Source organism: Lynx rufus, unplaced genomic scaffold (assembly GCF_022079265.1).
Source record: "Lynx rufus isolate CCGP_SWC_20201006 ecotype Redwood Valley unplaced genomic scaffold, mLynRuf1.p SCAF_3, whole genome shotgun sequence".
NCBI classification, from domain to species: domain Eukaryota; kingdom Metazoa; phylum Chordata; class Mammalia; order Carnivora; family Felidae; genus Lynx; species Lynx rufus.
The window spans coordinates 139,718,089-139,738,073 of NW_025814845.1; the positions used below are offsets into that span (position 1 = coordinate 139,718,089).

The following is a 19,985-nucleotide window of genomic DNA, read 5'->3' on the forward strand; positions in this document are numbered from 1 at the left end:
CTGGGGGTTGGGAAACAATTAGGAAGTTGCTGTAGTGGTGTTAGCAGGGACCCTGGTGACATAGTGGTGGAAGGGATGAGGGGGGGTGTATTTGATTTGAGATCTCCCTGAGCTTAATTCTGCAGGTTTTAGTGAATGATGGCATGGGTGGGTAAGGAAGAGGGGAGAGTCAAAAGTGACTCTCAGAATTTTAGTGATGATGTCTGTGTGGATATCCACATAGAGCTTCAGAGGTCTACATGATCGAAATACAGAAGCATAACACTCTAATTTGGAGAGAGACTCTGTGAAGTTAAAAACGATACCAGGTAAACTCTGTACAGTATCATTGGATATTTTTTAATGATTCTATTTTATTAAAAAACTTTTTTAATGTTTATTTATTTATGAGAGAGAGACAGAGCATGAGTGGGGAGGGACAGAGAGAGCTGGAAACAGAATCCAAAGCAGGATCCAGGCTCTGAGCTGTCAGCCCAGAGCCCGACACAGGGCTTGAACCCATGAGCTGTGAGATCATGACCTGAGTCAAAGTCGGATGTTTAACCAACTGAGCCACCCAGGCACCCCTATTTCTTTAATTTTTAAATGTTTATTCATTTATTTTGAGAGAGGGAGGGAGGGAGGGAGGGAGGGGCAATGAGAGAGGGAGAGAGAATCCCAAGTAGACTCTGCACTGTCAGCATGAAGTCCTACACAGGGTTCAATCCCACAAACCACAAGACCATGACCTGAGCTAAAATCAAGAGTTGGACACCTGACTACATTGGATATGTTTTTTTAATGCCTTGTCAAAAGTAAATGTCACAAACCATACTACTTAAAGGTTTTCTCTATAAACAGCAAAGAGCAGTAACTCAGGTGGTATATAAAAACTAGAATTAGATCTAAATCTACTTTTACTCTAAATCTAAAGCTTTTACAACTGTCTTTAGTGTGTCTTTAGTATTAATTCTCAGTATTTACTAGAATTCTTAAGCTATTAATACAATCTGTGACAAGCTATTTGTTTTGATACTCTTTCACAGGTTAACATGAAACAAAGATTAAAACATTTCTAAAGCAGCGTATGATAGAGATTGAATTTGTTGGAAGCAGATGCAGTTTTCTGGGGAAAGAATTCATATTAAAATGATCCTTGGAATGTATGAATTAGCAAAGTATGTCTTCTAGTAATACTTTAGAAATGATGATATTAAAAATTGCTTGGCAGTCATATATATATAAATTAAAGTCAGAGTGTTTGTGTCTAAGCTAAGTCATGCTAAGTCCTAAGAGGTGAATTCAATCCTTGAGAACTAAGTGCATGGTTTTATATTCGTGTGGCCCCAGGCCCTGTGGGGTTTTATGCATCGCTTGAGCCTTATAGATGAATTAGGTGTGGCTTTTGTCTAAAGTCCAAGTGAGAATTACCCAAGTGTCTTTACTTTTGGCACCAAAGAACTTCCAGATAATACAAATCCCATCTGTCTACAAGATCCAGAGAGAGTAGGAGAGAGGAACGTGCCTTATATGCAGATGAAGAATTATATTTCTGTATTTCTCAGCCCTTCTTTTTTCCTCCCTTTTTTTAGAGGGAAAAATGTGCTTAGGCAACAGACTTGTAACCCAATCCCTGTCTTCTGCTGTATAGGCATATATACCTCTTTCTCATTAACCAGCTCCCTTCCCTTGTAATACAGATGGATGTTTCCTCCCCTGGGAAGTGGCAGGATAGTTTTGAGATATTTTAGCTCTTAGGAAAACAGCTTCTTTCTGAGATCTTGTCAGAAATAATCTCCAGGGAAGCACGCAGTTAAATGTACATCATTATTATTTCTTTCCTCCCAGCGTTTGTGTTTACGAAGGAATTTGGTGTAATTATTGATTCCCATAGGCTTTTCTGATAGCTTATGGTCGCTGACAGTGTACTGTGTCTAAAAAAGAAATGAACTTTCAAGAAATCCTGAGGCTTAATTATGTTGTTTTTCTAACAGGAGATGCTGGATTAAGGTGAAGGTGAGGGGTGGCAGCATCGTTTTCATGCTTCTTTGATCTTTGAAGCCTCATGAATTCTAGAACCAAACCTTTTCTTTAAGATGTCTTATAGCACTCATCATAATTTTTAAACTGCCTCTGTCATTTTTTTTTTTTCTGCCCTTGTCATTTTTGATTGAAATTTTCTTTCTCCTCCATTCGAAAGTTTGTGTTTCCCTATGTCTTGGGTCATTTTCTCTTGTCCACACATGTGTGCTCAAACCTGCTGCTTTCTCTCCCTACATTCCCTTCTCTTTTCTGCTTTCCTGTTTCTTTCCACAAGAGAGGATCTTATTTATGATCCTTGAATGCTTAATTAGTTCAGTGAGTAAAAGAGAGAGGTTGTATAGCACTTTCTAACAGGCAGTGACATAGAAGAATGTCTGGCTTTAGTAATAAATGTTGGTATGGAAATGACTTACCATTTGTGGGCAAAGTTACTGTAGATGACAAACCGGATGAGAACTTGGGCTAGAAGATTCCTATAACAAGCCCTTGCCATTGACTAACCTTTTTATGATCCCTCTTTTGTCTTGTCTTCCCTCAGCATCTTCTGTAATGTGTGTTCTACTTGTTTCCTGCATGAAGGTTGTGTCATCCCCCAGGGCAGAGCCTCTGCGTCCAGGCCACTCATGCCCATGACCAGCACTGCTGTGCTTGTTGAATGAATGCTGCTAGGCCAGTGAGTCCTTTTTAGCAAGTACTGGTTGCTGTTAGCCAAAAGGGGTAACATTGTGACTCTTCTAGTCATGAGTGGAAATCCCAAAAGAAAACAAGATGCTCAGAAGCATGGATTAGAGGCACCTGGGTGCCTCAGTCTGTTGAACTTCTGCCTCTTGATTTTGGTTCAGGTCATGATCCTGGGGTCATGGGATTGAGCCCTGTGTCAGCAGAGCCTGCTTGGGATTCTCTCTTTCTCTCCTTCTGCCCCTCTGCTCCTCTCTCCTCTCTCTCTCTCTCTTACAAAAAAAAAAAAAAAAAAAAAAAAAAAAAGCACGGACCAGAAAAACCATGGAAAGTATCAGATACTGAAGTTACAATGTCACAGGTATTATAGTTGGACACGTGGCACATTCAGTGTGGTGATGTGATTTTCAGGTGTAAGCTTTCAGGGGAGGTGATGAAATGTTGCAGGTCTGCAAGAAGCGGCGGATTGTGTTGCCTCCAAAATACAATGAGTGGCAAGAAAATGGATGAATCTGTCTTGGCATTGGTATTTTCACAGCAGTGTCTTGCTGTAGCGTTACTCTCACTCTTTTGTGTTTTAGGTGAGATGAGTGAGAGCCGAGCAAAGAGAGTTCGAATAAAAGAGGTAGATGGCTGGACCCTGAGGATGCTAATTGATTATGTTTACACTGCAGAAATTCAGGTTACAGAAGAAAATGTACAGGTAAGAATAAACACCCCATACCATTTAGCTCTTTGTATATGCCAGATTTTTAAGTCAAAAGAGCATACCCACAGTATACTTTTTGTACCAAAGTAATAGAATTCATTGTTAAAACTGAATTTCCAGGAGACATTTGGAATGATTATATCTTTTGAGTAATGTTTCTGATTTCAGTGTCCTTTATAATCTTAAAGTTATAATCTTTTAGTTCTCTGAGTGATGCTTGTTTGTGAAAATGCTGTCATATTCGTTTGTAACTACTGACTGATGCTGCCTACATTTCTCTGTTCCCTTGAGGTTCAAATCTACAGGGATGTTTTTGACTATCAGCGGTCTTTACTTCTTTTCCTGTTGCAGCATATAAGTGATTCTAGAGCTTAGCTAAAATTTGACATTGCATTTTCTCGCTTTCCGTAAAGAATAAATGTTTTGTAATCTATGATGTAAGTGAATAATACAGGTGCATAAAGCACAGAAAGTGAAGGTCCCAATTTTAAACTGCCCTTCCTTTTCCGCCCACCCCAGCCCACACACATTGATCCACTCTCCTTCCCAAAGGGTAGCTTCTGTTACCTGCTTGGTGTGAATTCTTTCAGACCATTTTTTGTGCAGTTTTATATATACATGCATTCACACACATGCACAGTTTTTCTGAAACTTGCTTTTCTCACTGTACAAAGTTTCTTGAAGTTCTTTACACATCAATACATGTGGGTCTAACCCGTTCTTTTGAATGGCATCCCATATGTTAATCAGCATATATGATTTTCCTACCTTTATAAAAATACTGCATTGAATGAACATTTTTATATTTACATCCAAAATGTCATATAATAGACTTCTCAAATGTAATTGGTGGATCAAAAGGTACATGCATGTTTTAATTTTTGATAGGCATGCCAAACTGCCATCTGAAAGTTTATATTTATTTACACTCCTTCCAACAGGTAAAGTGTGTCTTGAGGACAACAAAAAAGAGGACTATTTCTTTTTTTTTTAATCTTTATTTATTTTTGAGAGAGAGAGAGAGAGAGAGAGAGAGAGAGAGAGAGAGACAGTCAGTGCAAGCGGGGGAGGAACAGAGAGAGGGAGACACAGAATCTGAAGCAGGCTCCAGGCTCCAAGCTGTCAGCACAGAGCCCGATGTGGGGCTTGAACTCACGAACCGTGAGATCATGACCTGAGCCAAAGTTGGATGCCTAACCGACTGAGCCACCCAGGCGCCTCAAATTAGGACTATTTCTTAAGAAGTGGTCTGTAAATTCTACTTACTCAAATAGGAAAGTCTGAGCTCAGTCTTTTAACGCTTTTGTAATTAGTTGAAATAGGATGCAAAATATTTGAATTTGGAGACTGAAATCTTTGGACATGAACTTGCTAAGAATGCTCTTATTAAATCTGAAATATTGGCAGTGGTGAGGCCTTCTGGTGGTCTTTCATGGGTGGCCTCATTTGCCTTTGCTTGGCAATCCAGTTCATGACGGAAGGCATTTGAAAAAACCTTGGTTGATATTCATTCAAGTCATGTATAAAGGTGTGAACCACCTGCTAGGTGAACTTTTGTTTTAACCTGGAGGAAGGTGTTTGGTACATGTCAGGAGGTAAGTACCATCATATGATCTCAATCTAATTTTTTCTGTATAGTTCTACTGTCTGCTGGATTCTAGGGCATCATTTTCAACAAGAAGTTATCTTGGTTTTCTTTGTCCTCCCTTTTTAAATTCATTTGAGTGCATGGGCCTTATTGTGCCCTATATCTGACCTTCAACAAATGAATTGCTGGTTGGTTTCTTTGATTCACGTAATATGTGACATGAGGGAAATTTGCAAAAGATGATTTAGGCCTGAGACAATAGACTGTGTGAATTCAGCACTGAATGCTGTTTGTAGTAGTTCTTGCAGTGGAGACATGGGCCTATGCGGAACTGGGAGAACGCCTCGCCTCTCGTGTTTCTTTTAATAACTATCACGTTCCAGTCCTGAAATATTAGTCATCGCAGCCTTTCAGAAAACCTCTTGCCATGCTGATTTGCCTTTTGTATATGTGTTCAGCTCCTACAGGAATACATTCAAAGAGGTGTATTTGGCAGACTTGTTAAATGCTTAATATTCATGTAGTTTTTATTTTGGGGGGAAGGGGGAAGAGAACATAGGGGTACCTTAGTGTGCAAAGCCTTATTTTTGTCCATAGAAAAATACTTATTTTATTTTATTTTATTTTATTTTATTATTTAAAAAAAAAAATTTTTTTTTTCAATGTTTATTTATTTTTGGGACAGAGAGAGACAGAGCATGAACGGGCGAGGGGCAGAGAGAGAGGGAGACACAGAATCGGAAACAGGCTCCAGGCTCCGAGCCATCAGCCCAGAGCCTGATGCGGGGCTCGAACTCACGGACCGCGAGATCGTGACCTGGCTGAAGTCGGACGCTTAACCGACTGCACCACCCAGGCGCCCCGAAAAATACTTATTTTAGAAAAGGCAGTTTGGAAATAAAATTGATTAAAACAAGTTGCCTTTTCCGTAATTTTTCGGTGAAATACAAAGTAAGAGTTTACCTATCAAGATACACCAAACTGCTGTCTCCACTGTTTTTTGTATTTTTGCCTGTCTGTACTTTGTTAGATCTTTCTTATAAGTGCTGTTCACCTTAGGGAAAGGAGTGTTAGGGTGGAGGTATCTGGTGTTCTTATTAATGTTAAGCTAAAGTTTAAAGTGGCGCCAGCTGGACGCCCACCCTGACCCTATCTCTTTTGAGAGAACTGACTGTGGGGATAGAACTTCCTGTAATTCAAAAATTTGTTGTTGTAGGTATATTTTCTCATTACACCTAGAATCAAATCTCTTGTCAGGTCACCTCTCTTTTACCATGTTTCTGTTTTAGTAATAATAAAATACAATTTTAGGATAGCAGGTATCTTAGCCTTTTACTTTGGGATTGCATGTTTTGATGTAGAATTGTAGTGCCATAGAATGTTGGGGTCCAGCTGTCTTAGTTCGTGACAGAATAGGACCATAACCCTGGTTCTCCTGATTCCTAGTTTAGGGTTCCTTCTGTGAGTCTCCTATTACACAAATTTAAAAAAATATATAACAGCTATTTGAAGTAAAGGTTGTTAACTCTGAGTCAGAATGAAGAATGGATTAATTTGAAGCATTAACTCCAAAAACAGTATAATCATTAGTGTTATATAAGTAATAGGACTTTAATTCTTGGCTGTTTATGATTTCCCCAATTTTTTGCTGTTGCTGTTGGTTTTTTTTTTTTTGTTTAGGTTTTTTAACTTTGGCTTTGAGTTTAGATATTTGCTTTAATTTATGTCAAGGTTGGGGAATAATTTGAGCCAAATGAATTTGTGTATTTTTTTAAAGGAGAAATAAAAGGAGAATATATATGTTACCATGACCATGCTTTTAATTGAACATTTTTTTTGTTGCTGCTATTGAGTAATTTAGATTTAACTTGTGTCTAGAGTTTCCAGTCAAATTGTATAAACTATACATCTGGGAACAGAGAAAATAAAGCCAAGGGGTATTATAAAGTAGTTTTTTAAATTTGGGGCTTATCATGGATTCCTTTGAGAGTCTGATGAAAAACTATGGACCTTTTCCCAAGTAAAGTACATATAACCATTTATACACAGAGTTTTGCATATACGCATATACTTTTAGAGAATTCATGTACTTTGTCTTTCTCCCTCCCTCACTCTCCCACTCTTAGGAATACGTGGAAAAAATAATATGTATATATATAAAATAAATATATATTAAATATAAAAATAAAATATAAAATAATAAATATATAAATGTATACATTTATATGAATGAAAGGCTTTCGCGTGAGTTTATTTTCAACTATGTGCTAGGTATTTTCCATAAATCTCATTTGATATTCATCACCTTTTTAGGTAGATTTTACTCCATTTTGCAATTAAGGAAGCTAAAGAAGGCTAAGTAATTAGTTCATTATCATACAGCAACTGTTAAGTTGTCATGAACTAATAGTTGCTTAGAGAGTTTATAAATAAAAGTACCTTTTAACTCTTCTTCATTCTATGTGTTGATCAGCATTTTTGGAGACTTCTAAAGCAACTTGAATTTTTAAAAGCATTTACTTCATTGCTAAATTTGTGGTTTTATATACATTTTGACTTCTCAGCTTTTGGGTATTTGTTTTGGCTTGCTAAAAGTAGCTAAGAATCTTTTTCACTTGATGTAAGTGTGAAAAACAAAGGTACGGATGTTAATAGGCAGTGCCAATGTAAGTAAATTCTTATTCCCGAATTAATATTATGAGTGTTCATCTACAAGTTCTGTCTGCATTAGAACTTTTGTCATTTAAGAACTTAAGCATCTCATAATTGTGAATGGATAGATTTTAAACAGTTCAGGAAACTTCTATGTTTTGCATGAATTGAAATTGTTTGAAATAGAAAATCCAATCCTTTTAGAAAAGGAACAGAATTTAAATGAGAGTTTTTCAAGAGACATTTAAAATTAGCTTTTGGCGACAAACACACCAAAGTATTTTACACAATCTCAGTACAGTAGAAAATTCGACATAGTGTGTCCCTTTTGCTGGTGGTGTAGGGCAGGGTTTTTTTGTTTGTTTCAGACCAGAAGTGCTGACAGAATGTTGTTCTGTAGCGTTTTACCAGCCGGTCCTAAAAAGAAGACCTCGCAGAGAGGGGCATTCGCAGTAGGAGACCTGTTGATGTGGTTGACTGCTTGGTCAACAAAATATTGTTAAAGTGGAGAAATCATCAAACAAGGATACATGTATACCCCAGATATTTTATTTTAACCTAAAATATGCAACTGTACAATCGTATGGCAATCTTTTGTTGTAAAACTTAGTATGGTCAGCTGCTTAGAGAGCCATATGTGTTTTTACACATATGACATCATAATGACAGATCAACTCTAATTTTACAGTTTTTAAAAAAGTACAGCAAGAGCTGAGACACTTGAAATCTCAGTGCAAAGTCATCTTTCAGTTACACAATTTCTCTTTCCTTCCCCCATGTATAATTTGAGAAACCTTTTTTTTTTTTTTTTTGCAGTAACATGTTGATCAAGTCATTCTAAAGCAGTCAACTTAGTTTTCGTAGAAACAGCTCTCCTTTTACACTTACAGTTCATTGGATTATTTGTGTTTATTTAAATTATGTAATATCATGGGGAGTCTAGGTGGCTCAGTCTGTTAAGTGTCAGAGTTTGGCTCAGGTCATGATCTCATGGCTCATGGGTTCGAGCCCAGCATCGGGTTCTGTGCTGTCAGCTCAAGCCTGGAGCCTGCTTCAGATACTGTGTCTTCTTTCTCTGTCCCTCTCCTGCTTGGCGCTCCATCTCTATTGGTCTCTCAAAAATAAACATTAAAAAAATGATTTCTTCTGACAGAGACTGTAACTATACACTTGGTTATGTTTTAACCTTAATTATAGTCACATTCCAGATCTGCTTTTTAGTTATCTTGATTGAATGACCACTTTCCATTCTTAGCCACACAATTAGAAGTTGCCTAAGTACCAAAGCAGTTCAGTAGAATGCTTATCTTAAGGGTGAACAAAACATCTATTGAGCAGTTTTGTAAATGTTTTTAGTTTAATAAATCATTAAAATTAAGTATATAATACTACATATTCAAATTATTACTGAATAACTCAGAAAATAATATGCAACCCCCTTAGACTTGCTCCCTGCTAGAAAACTTTCATGTGCTAGTGGACTCTGGCTAATTATTGTATGAGAATTCAGAGTTCAAATCTTGAATTTAACCACTGACTTCAGGAATGGCCTTGAGGAAAACATTAACCTTTCTGCTTTTCAGCTATTATAAATAAGGCTAATACTACTTTGACATCTCACAGAAATGCTATAAAATATACTAGTTAAAGGTTATAAAAATATTGAAGTGCTCTATAAATGTTGAGCAGAAATAAGAAATGAGGCAGCAATAAAAAGTCTTGAGACCACGAGGAAGAAGAACCCACTGAGATTGTTTGGGATCATTGGGTTAAAGAAAATGGCTCGTGTAACCTTACCCTCATTTTTTATATTCTGAATCAGGAAATATATTTGTGACCCAAAAAAAAAAATCTTAATTTGCTATAGATTTCTCTCCACCCAACAAGACTTGTTTATTTGGTTAGTGTGGAGGCAGCACTCTGGGGTGATTGCAGTATAATTTGTAACACCCTTTTTTATTGGTTTGACATGCAGTGGCTCAAAGAAAAGTGATATTTTTCCTAGCAGAGTTGATGGAAGCCTTATTGTTTTTTCCACCCATGTTCTCTTTTTCTTATGAGATAGAAAGGAAGTTCTTTGCGACTAAAAGAGTTTGGCAGATGATGTGCTTAGAAAACACATGTTAAAAGGTAAAAAACAAAACAAAACCCCCCCCCCAAAAAAACCCAAACATAAAAATGTATTGAATCAAACTTTGAGGATTAGTGGTTGTTTATGGGATAACAATGGGAAATCCTATCACTGAAATGAATTTGTCTGACATCCTAATACCCAGAAAACTCTTAACCTAGTATTTTATCACTTTACCAGAATAGTGATAATTTTACTTTATTATTATCCAGAGGCCCCAAGTGGTGAATTTCTTTTATATTAATAATTACTGTAGGGGCACCTGGGTGGCACAGTAGGTTAAGCATCTGACTCCTGATTTCTGCTCAGGTCATGATCTCACAGTTCGTGAGATCAACCCCTTTTTGGGCTCTGGGTTGACAGTGTGGAGCCTGCTTGGACTTCTTTTTCCTTCTCTCTGCCTTCAACTTGCTCATGTATGTGTGCTCTCTCGCTCTCTGTCTCTTTCTCTCAAAATAAAATAAACTTAAAAAAATAATTATGGGACAATTTAAATTTATTTACAATTGAATTTTGATGTTAATTGTATTTTATTATATTTTAAGTCTGAACTTGGTAATCCTCATAATTTTAATGAAAATGCTTGACCAGCTAGAATATCTGTTCTTTAGTCATGCCAGTTAAATTATGTTTTACTCTGTACAAGTTAAGAGTATAGAATAAATGAAAGCTTATTATTTAAAATTTAGTATAGAAGAAGCCATTGGAGTTCAGCTAGTTTGAGAAAAATCTAGAAGCTTTATCATAAGAACATGTTATAAAACTAGATAGACATCAAACTTAAAATGGTTTTTAAGTATTTGTTGAGAGAAAAGCTATGTACTCCAGAAATATTAATAATTAAGGTACTTGTGGTTTTATGTTATTGAAATATATAATCTTTGAAGATGTCCATGGTTGAATCATCTTGTGAGTCATATTTTAATTAGCTTCATGGGGTGTATAGGAAGAATTTATCTTGATGAGCAAAAAATGACTCCATCCTGTTTATGACCTAGCATCTTATAGCAGTGTTCTAATTTGAGCAGGGGAAAAAAGTTAGAAAAGTTAGATATATATCAAAGTCCTTATTAGGTGGATTTTTTTCTTGATCTTTGACCTTTATATCACGTTGTTTAGGTTTGGAGCCTGCGTAGAGCATAGTACATCTGTGCCAGGTTGTTGCCAGTGTTCAGGGTCCCTTTCTTCAAACCATTTTAGGTGGTGAGAGCCTAGAGTGGTTGAATTATCTGTGGTTCTGGCATATTTGGTTTGAAATAAGCCAAAGGTTTTGTAAATCCTAGCATTATTAACATACAGCTTTAAAAAATACTACCTTTTGGACCTCGAAGTCTTAATTCCAATGTCACATTAGAATTAATATGCTTCTGATCATCTGGTGTACATGTGTACATGTGCCTTTTCCCAGGATATATAATTTATGAAAACTTTATTTTTTTGTGAAAATAGAAGATAGCTGTATCACTAACATGTATTCAAAAGCTATTGTTTTAAATTAACTTTACAAATACTAGTATAGAGATTTGGTCATGTAAATACATTTTAATATGTTTTTGTTTATTTTCTTATTTGGGATTCTATCAGAGAGGATTATTATTTTCCATTTAAAAATTTTGTTTCATAATTTATAAATGCCTTCCACTGACTTCTGGTTAATCTTTGTGTGGGCTTAAAGCACTCATTTTTTTTTCCCTAGTGGGCTATTGTTTGTACATCATGCATCTTAACTGTTCAGTTTGCTAAGTTTTAGCAAATGCATACACCCAAATCAGGATATTGAACCTTTGTAATTTCAAGCTTCTTTCTAATAAATTTCTTACCCCTGACTCCAGGCAACCATTGATAAGATTTCTAAGTTTTGCCTGTTATTGAACTTTATATAAATAGAATCACACAGAATGTATTCTTTTGAGGCTGACTTCTTTGGCATAACATAATATTTGTGAGATTTATCTGTGTTGCTGCAAGTTTCAGTAGTTAGTTCCTTTTTATAAATACTGAGTGTTCCATTGTATGGGTTTATTGCAGTTTGAGGGGGTGATAATGGACCTGTATTTAACGTTTTGGATTGTCTTGGAGCGCCTGGGTGGCTCAGTCAGTGGAGCGTCTGACTTCAGCTCAGGTCATGATCTCGTGGTCTGTGGGTTCAAGCCCCACATTGGGCTCCGTGCTGACAGCTCAGAGCCTGGAGCCTGCTTCGGATCCTGTGTCTCCCTCTCTCTGGGCCCCTCCCCTGCTCACTCGCGCGCGTGCACTCTCTCTTTCTCTCTCAAAAATAAACATTAAAAAATTAAAGTTTTGGGCTGTTATGAATAGGATTTAAGGCACTTTGATAAAGAACGTTGAGAAATACATAGTCTATAATTAAGCTGTAGTTAGGGTCAGGGAGAGGCTAATCAGTAAGATAGATAAAGTTCTTAAATTGTCTATTAAATGTGATTTTTTTTTTGCTTGACATGTGCTTTCTTATCATATATTTTCTCACTTTTTATTCTCCGGCAGTAATTTTATCCTGTGATCTCTCTTTCATGTCAAGCCTAGGCTTTGACAGTTTGGGAGATGAAAGTATATGAATATTGATTACAGACATGGTTGGAAAGAGAGAATATAAAATAATTTTTGGTGAAAAATGACATGCAACAGAAAAAGTCGTTTGTCTAAGGAGGAAGAGTGTGTTATGGATGTGTGTGTTTGTGTGCATACATGCATGGGTGTCTATGTGGTTTAAGTGTTATATTTGTGAAAACAAACAAAAATCTTCAAAAAGTATTATCAGTCTCTTTGGTCTTAAAAAAATTCCACTGGAATAGACTTGGTAATCTGCAGGGGTGAAGAGGCTCTGAATAATAGAAATCAATTTAGAAAGAAGATGGAAAAGGAGCGGGCAAAGACAGAAAGGTGAGAGGGAGAGGGGAAGACGGGAAAGACCAAGAGGGAGGAGAGGAAGAGGGAGTTGTGTATAATAAAGCAACATAGTACCCTGGAGAGTGATTTGGATTACTTTCTCTGGTCTAAGGAATGACTGCCCACAGAAAGACAGTGAAGGTAACTTATTGGGACAGTTTGGCATTTCTCATGCACAGTTGTAAATACATCCATGCAGCACCTTTGAAAAGCCGGAAGTGTCACTAGTCCCTCGTTCTAAGACTCATCACCTTTATTGATAACATTGGCCCCTTAAACTTGCTTGCTTTTATTTGTTTCTTTAAAAAATGTTTTTGAAGCCTGCTGACAGGACTTTTTGGTCCCTGTGTTCTTCTTTAGACAGTGCATTGATGCCTCAGTCTCACCACCAGTTTAAATTCTGTTTTTGGAAGGTGGATGTGGAATCACTGACAGTCTGTTGGTCTGTTCTTTGGTTATTCATGAAATTCTGAGGTTGTGGAAAGGAAGAATCCTGGAGAATCCAGGGGAGATACAGGGGAAATTTTGATCTATAATAGGAGTAAAATGCATGATCAGTTAGTCAAGAGACTAGTACTCATGTTTTTTTATTTGTAGTGATTTTGGAGAGGAAGGACTAAAGGAGAGGAAATTAAAGTGGATTAATTCTGATAAATGGTAGCGGAAATAGAATAAAATATTCATTGAGGAAGAAGGGGCTGCCTACCTTCCCTGTTCCAGCCACTTTGCTGAAGTACTGATCTCATTTAGTTTTTACAACATCTTGGACACAGAATTGTTTTTTACAGCTTAGAGAATTGCAGCTCAGAAGGGTTAAGTGGTTTTCTTGGCTCACACAGCTAGCACTCAAGACCAGAGTTCTCTGCCTCTTGAGCCTGTGGTATGGTTTCCTTTCTCCATTCTTTTCATGCTAACCCTATTCTGCCCCTGAGGCTTTATAGGAATTTAGTGACAGATGGGGATTAAAATCTATAGCTCTTGAGTCCTCCAGTGCCTCTAGACTTTATTTTTATTTAAAAAAAAATTTTTTTGTTTATTTATTTTGAGGGAGAGAGAGAAAGCGAAAGAACAAGGGAGGGGCAGAGAGAGAGGGAGAGAGAGAGAGAATCCCAGGCAGGCTCTGCGCTATCAGCACAGAGCCTGATGCAGGACTCAAACTCACGAACTGTGAGAGCACAACCTGAGCCAAAAACAAGAGTCAGATGCTTAACCGACCGAGTCACCCACGTGCCCCTAGACTGTAGACTTTGAGACCCAAAGACCACTTTGAAGGGCTGGAGTGCTGGGATGATGGAAATTACACATTCCCTTACTAAATGGAAGCACTACCTATTAGAATCCAAGCTCTAGGATGGCTGGTATATTTGTACATTCTGTTCACTGCCATTGCCCTAGAACCTACACTAGTGATTGGACCCTAGACTATGTGCTCAATAAGTATTTCTTAGGTGAGTAATCAGGAACTGCCCATAGGATAGGCATGTTTGATGCATAGAAGTTGAGCCCGGCAGGAGGTCCTTGCAGAACAAGAGTAGAAGGGAGCCTGGGGACAAGGCTTTATTTTCTGGGCTGGCACCCAGGGGCAGCATTTCAGCCTCCAGGAGAACTGCTCCATGCACAGTGAAGTAGGGCCACGTTGCTGATGCCCACTAGGAGAGGGTCCTAGGTACAGGAAGGTGGGCTGGAACTTTGTCCAGGAAACAAAGCATCAAAGTACCCAGTGTCACATTAGCACTGACATGAAGTCGACCAGGTTGTGCTGCTTGTGAGTTAGAGCCCAGACGTTCTCTCTGATTAGAGACAGGATTGGATCCAGGTCCAGTGCTGCCAGCTATAGAACTGAGAGATGCGAGGGCAGGGAGTCAATCTGTTGTTAAAAAGACCAGTGCGCCACTGTCTCTACGTCCATTATGTGTTAGAAAAAATAAATTGTGTGGAAATGTTCTGTTGTTTGTTTTTTCTCTGTCAACATTGTTTTACTAATCAAGTTCCTTGAGATCAAAGGAACTTGATGTCTATTAAGTTTTTCTAATATGAGTATAGGTTAGAGCAGTGTGTCAATCCAATTTTATAATATTGTATGTTATTGAAAATATTTTAGAAATATTAGTTTTTTAAAACCATTATTAGTCTTCATTGTCATTGATTATAATGTTTCATCATGTGGTTTAACATAATGCACTTAATTGTTGCCATGTTGTTAAATCCATAGTTGTTTCTGGTTTTTCCCCCAGGAACTCTTATAAATAATGCTAAAGTAAAATTTATGGATTTAGTCTGTTCCAATTTTTGAACTATTTTCTCAGGGTAGATTTTCAGGAACTTTCTTCCAGTATCAAATGCTTTAAACTTTTATATTTTTTGGTACCTTTGATGAGTACTGCCTATTTCCTTTCTTTAAAAAATTTTTTTAAATGTTTATTTGTATTTGAGAGAGAGAGAGAGAGAGAGAGAGAGACAGTGCACAAGTGGGAGAGGGGCAGAAAGAGACCGAGACAAAATCGGAAGCAGGTTCCAGGCTCTGAGCTGTTAGCACAGGGCCTGACATGGGGCTTGAACCCACAGGCCGTGAGTTCATGACCTGAGCTGAAGGCGGACGCTCAACTGACTGAGCCACCTAGGTGCCCCTTGTCTATTTCCCTTCTAAGAGAGTTGACTAGTTTACAGTGAAGGCAAAAATGTGATAGGGGCCAAGGCTTACTGTACCTTGACCTGAATAGATGTCGTTAAAAGTAGCAATAGTTATAAAATGCGGTCTCATTATTTTAATTTGTATTTACTTAATAACTAGTGGGATATCAAACATATTTCCCATTTTCTTTTTTAAAAATATTTATTTTGGGGAGAGCACAAGCGGGGGAGGGGCAAAGACTGGGGAACAGAGGATCCAAAGTGGACTCTGTGCTGACAGCAGCGAGCCCAATGTGGAGCTCAAACTCACGAACTGCAAGATCATGACCTGAGCTGTAGTCGGATGTTCATCCAACTGAGCCACCCATGTTGGTGCCCCTGTATTTCCCTTTTTCACATGCTGTGTTTGTTCTTTTCCAAAGTGTCCTGGATTGTATCTTTTACTTTGGGAATATTTGCTCAAAAAAGAAAGCAACCTTATGCTCTTTGGAAATGATCTGTCATAGAACATCATCTTGTGAGGGAGAAAGGAAATCCTGGCATTCTCTTGTCATGGGATTGGATGTTGGATTCAATCCGAGAAGCAATGCCTTGAATTGGAGCTAATGCTCTACTCTAGCATGTGTCAGGCACTGTGTTGAATGGTAGGCCATCTTATTTAATTTTTTTCAACAACTCTACAAGGTAGGTGCTGTCTTTGTTATACATTTGAGCCACTGTTGAATAAGTTAGAAATTTTAGAGAAAACTTAGGTTAAAAAGAATGGGGCGCCTGGGTGGCGCAGTCGGTTAAGCGTCCGACTTCAGCCAGGTCACGATCTTGCGGTCCGTGAGTTCGAGCCCCGCGTCAGGCTCTGGGCTGATGGCTCAGAGCCTGGAGCCTGTTTCCGATTCTGTGTCTCCCTCTCTCTCTGCCCCTCCCCCATTCATGCTCTGTCTCTCTCTGTCCCAAAAATAAATAAACATTGAAAAAAAAATTAAAAAAAAAAAAAAGAATGGAAAAAGCAGTTGTTAAAAGGGTAGTATAGGATAGGTGGTTTTCAGCCTGTGGGAAAGCCACATTGCCCACATATTTCCTCTTTCCATACTTCTTTTGCCTTTTCGCTTCATTTGTTATACCATTGGAAATGACCTCAGTTACAGATGTATTCTGCTTAAGAGTTAGCATCTCTTAAAACATTAAATATCCCTGGAAGGGATTTGTCCTGGAAGGTGATGCATTATTAGCAATTAGTATGAATTAATAATAAGACGGCTTTCATTTTGACTCTGCTGGCAGTAGCTATCCCGAGGGATGGAGCTTGGGGTGCGGGGTGTTGGGAGGAGAGAGGTGAGGTCAGTATATTTACAGGATGAAACACTTAGCAGTCAGGAAAGGCAGATCTGTGTGGAGAACCATAGCTGGGTGCACAGAGCAGAGGCTGACTCCTGGTGGCCAAGGTTTAGGGCTTTGAGTTGTAAAAGTGTGAATGAGGTGGCAGGATGCCAAGGGCGCACACTTCCTATTTCAAAATTCTGCCCCCAGCCAGGCCTGCACCCCAGAAGGAGGAAGGAAACTTTCTTTCTCCTTTCCTGCACCCAGTGCCCCATAGGGTCACAGCAGTCAAGTAGTAATATTATATTCTTTGATATTGTGATTTATAACTTTTCAATACTGTTTCTATGATTAAATGAGTAGTAAGCAGCCAATTGAAAAAGTAAACTTGTGAAACATGACTTATTTATAATTTGGAGACTAAATGCAGATTTTGGAAGATATATGCTAATGAAAGTTATAGGTTTTCTTTCATAGTGAGACTTTTTTGGTCCAACAACATAGAGCTTCTTTAAGTTTGGGGATAATTTCTTCTGTCTCTGCGTGCTCTTTGAACAGCTGTCTCCTTTTTTGTTTCCAGGTCATTCCTGACACACAAGGCGCTTCCTTACTCTGTAAACAAACAGGTGCTTCTCATGTGAATATAAAATGGCTGGGAAATTAATAAAAAACCTGCTTTTTAGCAGTAAACCTACTGTAAAGTTAACAGTGACTGAGCTGTTTCATATTTGCATACTTTCATAGACATCTGGAAATCTTGTCTATGGAGCAGTCAGACCCCTTGGTAGTCTCTTCTAATAAACACACTGCTAATGGCTCAGGATTTAAAAGACTTACTACATAAATTATTTCCCCCTATGGAGTAAATGCCCGAGCTGAAAATAAATTGCAGATCCTAATAGCCAAGCAGAAGGAGTGTACTTGTCTAAGTGAAACATCTTCTGTATAATTTGGCTTGTCAAACAAAGTGAAGTAGGATGAAAGCATCTTACTTTAAAATGTGCAGCTGGTGTAAGAGTGTCACACGGGTGCTAATTGTTTGTCTCGGGTGTCTTCTGTGTCTAGTGTTCTACTTGTCTTCTCTAATCAGTGGTAGCTTTTCCCCTGCTTATTTTGTTCATTGCAGAAAATGTCTCCACAGTGTAAAATGCTTAGGCTTTTATTGTCTCCCTATTTTGGAAATCAGCATATCTAGGTGAAAATAAATTTTTTCTATTTGCTGAAGTGATAGATTTTAAGTTTATTTAATCAGCTGGTCATGTTCTATTACTTCATGTTTTTCCCAGCACTTGGAGATAGCGCTATTCATGTGAACAGGAAGAGTAATGTGTAGAGCCTCCATAACACTCTGCAGAACACTGGTTTGATGATCATAGGCCTTTGAGACTCCTGAGACTCAGAATACAGGTCAAACTGAAATAATGTCTGGCAAGCGGTGGGTGATAATTATTCAATAAATAGCTCCCTTCACCATTGCTATATTGTCTGGAGTTCTAGAGATCCAGAAAGACAGTCTTTTGTTTGTTTCTCCCCAACTTTCTCTTAAATAATATGTGACTATTTAAATGGTACATATTCATTATTGAAAATTTAGGAAATGCAAATAAAAAGAAGTAAATAGAGGGGCGCCTGGGTGGCGCAGTCGGTTAAGCGTCCGACTTCACCAAGGTCACGATCTCGCGGTCCGTGAGTTCGAGCCCCGCGTCAGACTCTGGGCTGATGGCTCAGAGCCTGGAGCCTGTTTCTGATTCTGTGTCTCCCTCTCTCTCTGCCCCTTGCCCGTTCATGCTCTGTCTCTCTCTGTCCCAAAAATAAATAAATGTTGAAAAAAAAAAAAATTTAAAAAAAAAAAAAAAAAAGTAAATAGAAAGTCTTAACACTACCACTAACCAGAGATGATCCCTGTTAACAGTTGCAGTATATTTATATTCCTCTAGTGCTCTTTATGTTGTTGTGTTTGTGTGTTTACAAAGAAGCAGATTGTATTGTATATTTTGTTTAGAAATTATCTTTGTATACTGAATGTATTAGGAATATTTTTCCAGGTCATTAGATATGTGTCTATTGTATGTCTTTTAATATTTACAAAGTATTCAATTTTACTGATAGTACAGAATCTACTTCATTTGTCTCTTGTTATTGGACATTTGAGTTCTTTTCAATTTTAATAGTATAAACAGCACTATAATTCATATTCTTATAACTAAGTATATTCACATTTACAGCTTATTCCATGTGCAGTGTAATGGCCTGGGGTTTCCCTGAAAGCAAGATTTCGTACAGTTAGTTTATTTGGAAAGTGATCCAAGAGAGCAACAGTGAATGAATAGGGAATTTGAATTGGAAAGGAGGAAAAACCAATTCAAAGTGTGGTATAGATCTGGTCACAGCTAAAATGTAAGATGTTTGTTCTTACCAGGACCTTCTGAGGAAGCTTATGAAATGTGTCTCAGAAGATTCTGCTTGGGAATAAAGAGGAGAAGCATTTAGCTGTCATCTTTCCTTAGACCATTCTCCATAGGTTAGGGTGGCCCCATAAGCATTATTTCCCCTGTGCTTCCAGATAGCGCAGGTGTGAGTCCCCAGTGCATTCCCTGGCTAGGAAGGCAGAGAGAGCTATGGTAGGAGGTGGGGTGAGGCACAGTGAAGTTACATTTTCACAAAGATGATCAAAGTCTACTTGGACCTGGTTGCTGCAATGTTGGCTTGAGCAAGAGTTGGGGCTGAAAGGATTTGCAGTAGGTCACAGATGTCCCATATAGACACAGCCTAGAAATACAGTTTGTATTTCTGGGTTAAAGGACATCCAAATTTGTATCTCTTTTAAAATACAAATACCTATGAGAGTAACACGTTAATTTACATTCAGGTTGATTCATTTATTATACATCTAGATATTCTTGTAGTGCCTGAGGTTACAATGGGGGTAAACAGATGTGGTCCCAGAGCATATATTCTTTTGCAGAGAGAGAGACCGTAAACATGAGAGCAGATACATAAAATCATTTCTGACATTGGTGAGTGTTACAAAGCAGATGAAATGGTGTGATGCTGTTAGTAGTGACCTGAAAGGGACTGAGAGATCATGGTGAAAACACCAGGGTCTGAGTGGAGAAGCTCCAGGTTGATAGAATAGAACTAAAGGGGAGACAAGGGAGGAGGCTGCTGGAGGGAGAGGTAAAGGCTAGGCCCCAAGACACACTGCCAACTTTGTATTTTTTCTTAGGGCTCAACATAATCGAGAGAAATATTTCAGCTTTTGGAGTGTGGCCATCCCTTTAGTATATATGGGAATAGAATATATGGTAATTAATCACTTTTTGATTCTTAGAATACATCATTAACATTTGTATTAT

The 19,985-nt window shown here is 38.0% G+C and overlaps 1 protein-coding gene across 7 annotated transcripts in view; it reads left to right on the forward strand.

The window, feature by feature from the left end:
- Positions 1-19,985, forward strand: part of KLHL2 (kelch like family member 2) — a 117,801-nt gene that overhangs the window by 45,582 nt on the left and 52,234 nt on the right. For 6 of the 7 annotated variants that reach the window (XM_047090399.1, XM_047090397.1, XM_047090398.1 and 3 more), the window contains exon 4: positions 3,282-3,403. The exons of the other annotated variant lie outside the window; for it this stretch is intronic. In XM_047090399.1, coding sequence (XP_046946355.1) covers positions 3,282-3,403 — 122 coding nt within the window. The remainder of the gene's footprint in view (positions 1-3,281; positions 3,404-19,985) is intronic. 7 annotated transcript variants of the gene reach the window in all.